The following is an 8,113-nucleotide window of genomic DNA, read 5'->3' as shown; positions in this document are numbered from 1 at the left end:
TGTTCGAAAATACGATTCTAAACGTTATGGAAAGAGACATGGTCGAAAATACGGAGCTAACCGTTATGGAAGGAGAAATATTCGAAAATACGGCTCTAAACGTTATGGAAAGAGACATGTCCGGAAATATGGAGCTAAATGTTATAGAAAGAGACATATCAGAAAATATGGATCAAAACGTTATAGAAAGAGACATGTAAGAAAATATGGATCAAAACGTTATAGAAGGAGACATGTTCGAATATACGGAGCTAAACGTTATAGAATGACACATGTTCGAAAATACGGAGCTAAACGTTATAGAAGAAGACATATTCGAAAATACGGAGCTAAACGTTATAGAAGAAGACATGCTCGAAAGTATCACCATAAACATAGTCATGGCTACAAACATGTACATAAGCGTGTTCGCGTTCACAGACACACACACAGACATAAACACGTCTTCAGTCGTCATCATAGACACAGACATGGCTACAAATATGGACATAGGCGTGTTCATGTGCACAGACCTACACGTAGACACAAACTTATTTTGGGACATGGACATGGACACAGATACGGACATATACATTTACACAATCACCGAGGAATACACAAACATATTCACAGACATAACGTCGTACAAAAGGTACATAGGCATGTACACAGACATCGAGTTCTACATGGGCATGTTCACAAGCATCGTGTTTTGCATCGGCATGTTCACAGGCATCGCGTTCTACATCGACATCTTCACAGGCACCGTGTTTTACATAAGCATGTTCATAGACATAGCGTTTTACATGGACATTTACACAGGCACCTCGTTCGACATGTACACGTTCACCGGCATAAAGTTTTACATGGCCATGTTCACAAGCATCTCGTTCTACATAAGCATTACCACAGGCATAATGTTCTACATAAACATGTTCACAGGCATAATGTTCTACATAAACATGTGCACAAGCATCGCGTTCTACATAAACATGTTCATAAACATAGAGTTTTACACTCACATGTTCACAAGCACCTTGTTCTACATAAACATGTGCACAACCATCGTGTTTTACACTCACATGTTCACAAGCATCGCGTTCTACATAAACATGTTCACAAGCATCGCGTTCTACATAAACATGTACACAATCATCGTGTTTTACACTCACATGTTCATAAGCATCGCGTTCTACATAAACATGTGCACAACCATCGCGTTTTACACTCACATGTTCACAAGCATCGCGTTCTTCATAAACATGTGCACAACCATCGTGTATTACACTCACATGTTCACAAACATCACGTTCTACATACACATGAACATAAACACAATGTTTTACACAAACATGTTCACAAACATCACGTTCTACACAAACATGTTCATAAACATCACGTTGAACACACACATGTTCATAAGCATCATGTTCTACATAAGCATGTTCACAAACATCACGTTGAACACATACATGTTCACAAGCATCATGTTCTGCATAAGCATGTTCACAAACATCACGTTGAACACACACATGTTCACAAGCATCATGTTCTACATAAGCATGTTCACAAACACAACGTTGAACATAGGCATGTTCACAGACATCAAGTTGTACACAGACATGTTCACAGACATCAAGTTGTACACAGACATGTTCACAGACATCAAGTTGTGCATAGACATGTTCACAAACACAACGTTGTACACAAGCATGTACATAAACACAACGTTGTACACAAGCATGTTCACAGACATCAAGTTGTACACCGTCATGTTCACAGACATCAAGTTGTACATATTCATGTTCACAGACATGTTGTTGCCCATACGCATATCCACAGACACCAAGCTGCTGTACATAACCATGTCCACACACACATTTTTGAGGGAAACTTCAATGATGATGGATCAGGATTCGATTTGAGAATAAGACATGGCATTATCTACTATGGAGGAAACAGTAAGTAATTTAATTCACAAATATTTAATGTCATAAAAAATCAAGTTCAACATTGTAAAGAAAAGGATCATTATACTATAGAAAGTTTTTTTTCTGGCTGGATATTCAAAAATGGTATGAACATAAAATACAGGTGCTACATGATGAGTCTCAGAAGGGGATTTGTTTTTACAAGTGAGATGTGTATGTATGTTTGTTTAACCCTAATTCGTTATGGTACTAGGTATAAAACTATAATAGTAGCTACAAAAACAAAACAATAAGGTTGATAACTGAGGTTATATCATGTTTCATTTAATGAAGAGTTCATTTTCAACAACAAAACAGCAAGAAAATAAATGTGTGGAATAACATATAAAATTGATTAGACATACCTCCAGTCCCTAGCTGGTCCATAGATCTGTTTCCTTGTCCTTGTTTTGTTTTTACACAAAGCCATATTAGGGATATTCATCGTGAAAACTAGGTTTTGTATTTTTTGTTCAGTACTTTGTTCCCGAACCAAAGAAGGACAATGATATGGAAATTGCTTTTGGTAACTAAATGAGATATTGTTATTAAAAAGAATTGACATATCTTTTGCTGTTTTTGTATGTAAGAGGTGAAATAATTGCATATTGATTTTTTGTCATTGTAAAACTGAATTATTTTAATTATAACTTTCTATACAGCATACCGTCTGAGAGGTAGTCGACGCAGATTTATGAGACTTTGGCAGGAATGTCTTGAACTATACGGTGACGACAACGAATGTTTTGTGCAGTTAGGAAACCAACATTTATATTCGAGTATCCAAGGTATACTTACTTTAAACTGTTTTCTGGCTGTCAACAAAATAATGCCCAGGTTTACAAATCTCATTGTTTGTAGAAACTTATCTAAATACAAGGCTTTTAATGTTACACAACACACACGCTGTTTGTGTGTTTTTTTAACATCATACTATGTCCTCAAAGGACATATATGATCAATTCTTGAATCGGGCTATGTGCAGTTACGCTTTGGGATACAATATTGACATCGTCTCCTTCAAACAATCAGTGACTGGACATAAAAACCTTAAATTGATATATGATACTAGCATGCTACAACTTGATAAAACATAAAACAATCTAAAAAGAATTTATTGATCTAGTGGTTATGAAAACTTATCAATGATACAAAGCTTTTAAAGTTATGCGACAGAGCATTTCTTGACCAGAAGAATCATCATTGGTCCTCAAAGCAAATACACATATAAGTACTTCGTCGGAAATTTGCAAAAGCTATTGCATTCAATGTTCGTATTTGAATTGCCAATTCATTTATTTCAAATGCTATATCTACGGATGAGTATTTGATACACGAAACGTGAGCGGTGAATATAAAAATATAATTCCGGAATGTTAAATAATTTTGTAGTAACTTAAGGGATGGACAACCATTGATTTTTCAATTTATTTTACCATCTGGTCGTTTTATGAACAGTAAAAAAAACATTGGATTAAATGATATCATATTGCACGGTTGTGAAGATCGCCGTGTAGAAGACTTAAGAAGTTTAATTGCAATTTTTTGTCAGTGGTAGTTTAAAATAAAAAAAAAATGTATGTACATTGTGGTAAATATTTAACTTATTTACACGAGCTTTAGAAACAAGATATAAAGAGAGATTTTCTGACCTTTTTGTCTGTTCCATGGCGCGTACGAATACATTTTATATTTCCGACGGTTTTAAATGTACATGTATCGTTTTTATCAGGCCCTTTACACCGGTACTTTACGATTCAGTTGTTTAAATCCAAATAGTTGTATTAGACATATTTTAAACCCGAACTTCACATAGAACCCAAAATGGACTGTTACACAATAAAAATACTCATATATACATGATTGCCTGTTCAGGATAACGGGGCCATGACAAGTACAGCTATATATGAAAAATAATGTTTGTACCTGTTATTTGCACAATATTTGGCTGGATGCAATAATGCATTTTGTATTCTTTGATAAATAAACAAAAATCAAATACACAGTTTTATCCGTAATAATATGCATTAAAAAACAAAATGATTTGTGCTGATAATAATTAGAAATAAAAAGAACGATAATGTAACTCATATGAAGACTGCTGTTCATTACACTCATGACGACGTATCCAACGACTAAGGTGGAAATCTTAATCTTTTGTTAAAAGTAGTTTTATATTTTTTTCATGTATTAAACAAAAAGTATTATATTTTTCTTATGATGTGCTTTGAACGAAAGAAAAATAGAGAAACCATGTGGTCAATGCAATCGTTTTCTTGCTACAAATACAATATGCAATTTTACTGTCTTCAATTAATTAAATGCAATGATATATGATCATCTTTTTCATGGATAAGAAACATAATTTGAATCTATTGTTCAAAATAATAAGATAAATGACTCCATTTACCTTTTATAAATGAACTTCTTACCAGTGGCCAGCATATAAGTAATGACATTTACATTTTTATAGGCGATCTAAACCGAACGTTTATGTCTAATATTAACTTAACAATAAAAGACGGTCATCTTAGTGTTTTGCAATTTTCTTGAACAAATAATATTTTTGAAAATCTGTGTAAAAACACTTACATTAATGATAAAATTAAGATATGTCATCTAACGTGTACAAGTTTTTTCTCTACGTTTTAGTTTTCCTGTTGTCAAATTGATATTATGAATAATTTTAAAAGAGAAGAAAACGATACCAAAAGAACTCATCAATCGAAAAAAAATCCGACAACGCCATGGTAGATAAGAAATGGACCAAATACAAACAACGTTATACACAACACAACATACAATACTAAAGGCGGAGTAACGCGGACTTGTTTTCTTGTTACATCTTAAAATACGTAAATTCACAACACTCTCTATTATGAAAATAATTTATCTGTGTTATCTGCAATACTAACTAAGTTATTCTCCCTGCTATGGCAAAGTTGAAAGAAAAGAAAAAACTGAATGAAACAAAAACATTTTTTTTTATCCTTCAAATACATCCATAAATATGATATAAAACATAATTTTCTATATTTACATGAAACGTCTTCACATGAATTACATACTTCTCAGAAAATTTGGTATCTGCTACTTTACAATTCAAGATGAATTGAGATACCTTAAAGTGGGACGAAAGATACCAGAGGGAGATTCAAACTATAGATAGAAAATAATTAGCCATGGCTAAAAATGAAAAAACAAACAGACAAAAATATAGTACAGAAGACACAACATTTTTTTTTAAGTAAGGATGTCTTAATTGATAAGTTACACAAAATAATGTCTTTCTAATACTATATTGTAAGAAGGGATCTAATGAAAAAAAGTTAGATTGAAAAACAAAAGTTAGATTTAAAAATAAAATCCAAACTTTAATCAAGATTTATCAAGATTTTTTTTTAGGAAAACGATGACATATGTTTTCCCTGAGGTTTAACTGACCTTTCAGGTAATTGCATATGCGATATAAAATCGAGGTCGTAGCATTATAGTCGTCTGACCTGTTTTTCTGTTCTCTGTTTACCAATAGTTTCTCCATAAGGAGATGGCAGTACCATGTCAAAACTATGACAGCTGTTTTAAATTCTGTTGATGTGTTTGAGGTTTCGAATTTGCCATTTGATAGTAACTTTCCAATATGAATTTCCCTGAGAGTTTGTTATTTTTGTTATCTTACTTTTAAGATTTTCAGCTGTTCATTAATCTTTTTCAATATAATGGAATTTTGTTCGACTGTCATACAAGTGTGAGGATCAGCTAGCTACAAAACCAGTATTTTTCCACCATCTCTTCATAAGAAAATGCATGTATAAAAACTGGAATATGACAGTTGTTGTTCATTCGTAAAATGTGTTAGAGGTTTAAATTTTGCCATTTGATAAGGGAATTTCCCGTTTGGAATTTTCCTCGGAGTTGTATTTTTGTGATTATACTTTTTGATACATAACATTGTCAGAGTAAGCAGAAGTATAATAAGGAGTATGTAAGCAAGCTAGTTATTTGCATACCTTGAAACATAGCCGATAATTGTAGGCTATTATGAGCAATGTTTTACTACTTCTCATCATTTCATTAACAATCGTATTATTCAGTTTCTCTGTGTTGCTTTATGCGTTCCTGATAAGAAAAATTCAGAGTGTTGACTCCGAATCATGTATTTTTATATTGTTATGTGCATTGTGTATACATTAAACCTATAAGTTACTTAATTTGCATTTTATCGGAAACGTTTGACGAGTTATTATGTTTTCTGTACTATGCTATCAACTACAGAAACTTTGCTGTTAAAATCAGTAAATGACTGAACCATGTCAGAAGTATGACAGTTGTTTTTCCCGTCGTTTCTTATGTTGGTGTTGACAGTTTGAATGAAATTCCCTACCTTTAAATTAACCTTTTGGAATACATTTTTATTATAAAAATTTTGTTATGTTTCAGGTAATCCTAGATCTTCGTTGCCTTCTGATCTAAATAATGTCAACGACATTGCGCAGTCTACAGATAGTGACTTCAACGACTTTGTAGATAATGGTAATGATGGCGCTGTTCCCTTTGCAGATGCTTATGTCGACAACATAGCGAAGACTGCACATGGCCATGCTAATTATAAGGAAGTAGCTCAAATTGCCGATGATCATGTAAACGACGTTGCTAAGATTGCCGATGATCATGTCAACGATTTTAAAAAGACCGCAGATGACCATGTCAACGATATTGCACAGACCGCAAATGATCATGTCAACGATATTGCACAGACTGCACATGACCATGTCAACGATATCGATGATGTAGCAAACAGCCATGTTGGACGAGTAAAAGGAGTTGCAAAAAAACACCTTTATGGTTTAAACAAAGCAATTGGTAAACACATCCAAACTTTGAAAGAAGTTTCAAATAAACACATTTCAAAACTTCATAACCACGCTAAATTACACCTCTTGGCGTCTGCACTTCAACGCAAAAAACAAATCAGAGAACGCGAATACCAATACAAACGGCACTTGAGTGAAAAGGAAGATGTAAACATACAGCATGAAAATGCAATCAACAGCAAAGTATCATACGATGGTCCAGTTTATAATGACAAGGACAAAGGAAACTATAATGAAAAAGTTGCAGTGGTGTCAAACAATAATAACAGTTATAATAAAAAAGCGCCAGTATCATCTAACGAAGGATATTATAATGAAGGAGATGCATACTGATACAAAGTAGTAATCTGGTAAATGTTTTTTCAATTATACATTTCTAACTTTTTTTTCAATCTATTTTTTGAATTAAAGGAAATACTACAAATATAAGCAATTATCTTCATTAACCTTATTACGGATATGAGAAAGACGTGTATTGTTAAGCTAAATGTTGATTACGCAAATTATAATTGTAATTCGCCTGAATCAATTGATAAAGAAAGAACACAAGTTATCTTCTTGTATTTCATTTTAAAAATAGAAGATGCATCTATGTAAGGAACTTTTAATTAGTCAATACAGCTGCACAAAGTTTTGTGTATGACAATATGTTGGCTAGTTGAAACCACTATTTACATTTCAATTCATAGATCGAAAAGAAACTAACAACGCAATGGCTAAAAATGAAAATACAAACATACAAATAATAGCACACAAGTCACAACATTGCAAACTAAAGACTTAGCAATAGAAGGTGACGTAAATACAGAAACATTATCTAACAACTATGTTTTTCCTATTTAAAAATATAGAAGATACAAAAATAATACATGTTAACTTAACCATTCTGAAATTTTCTTTTCTTACAGAAATATTTAAAAGGCGAGGATGAGGTGATTCAAGAAATAAATAATATATTATTCCATCGGATGTCTTACTCGTTCCTTTCCATTAAATTATAATGTATTAATATTAGAAATGCCAAATTTATATTATAAAAAGAAAAATGACAAAAACACTAAACTCCGAGGAGAACTAAAACCAGAGACGATAATCAAAGGACAAAACTAAAAGATTAAACATATAACACGAAAAGATAACGACTGTCATACTCCTGACTTGGTACCGGCATATTCTTATGTAGAATATGGTGGACTAAACCTACTTTTATAGCTTTCTAAACCTCTCAATTGTATGGTAGTCGCATCAAATTCCCTTATTTTGACAATGATGTTACAATAAAAGAAACAG

The 8,113-nt window shown here is 32.7% G+C and overlaps 1 protein-coding gene across 1 annotated transcript; it reads left to right on the top strand.

Moving 5' to 3' along the window:
- The first annotated feature begins 265 nt into the window (after positions 1 to 265).
- LOC134711107 (uncharacterized) lies at positions 266 to 7,760 on the top strand. Its single transcript, XM_063571551.1, has 4 exons — positions 266 to 1,940; positions 2,612 to 2,737; positions 6,390 to 7,173; positions 7,732 to 7,760. Exons 1-3 carry the CDS (start codon positions 266 to 268, stop codon positions 7,154 to 7,156), a joined length of 2,568 nt encoding a protein of 855 aa, XP_063427621.1. The 3' UTR covers positions 7,157 to 7,173; positions 7,732 to 7,760.
- The last annotated feature ends 353 nt before the right edge of the window (positions 7,761 to 8,113 follow it).

This window comes from Mytilus trossulus, chromosome 3 (genome assembly GCF_036588685.1).
Source record: "Mytilus trossulus isolate FHL-02 chromosome 3, PNRI_Mtr1.1.1.hap1, whole genome shotgun sequence".
Classification (NCBI taxonomy): domain Eukaryota; kingdom Metazoa; phylum Mollusca; class Bivalvia; order Mytilida; family Mytilidae; genus Mytilus; species Mytilus trossulus.
The sequence above is the reverse complement of the archived record's forward strand: the minus strand, read 5'-3'. Positions and strand labels throughout refer to the sequence as shown.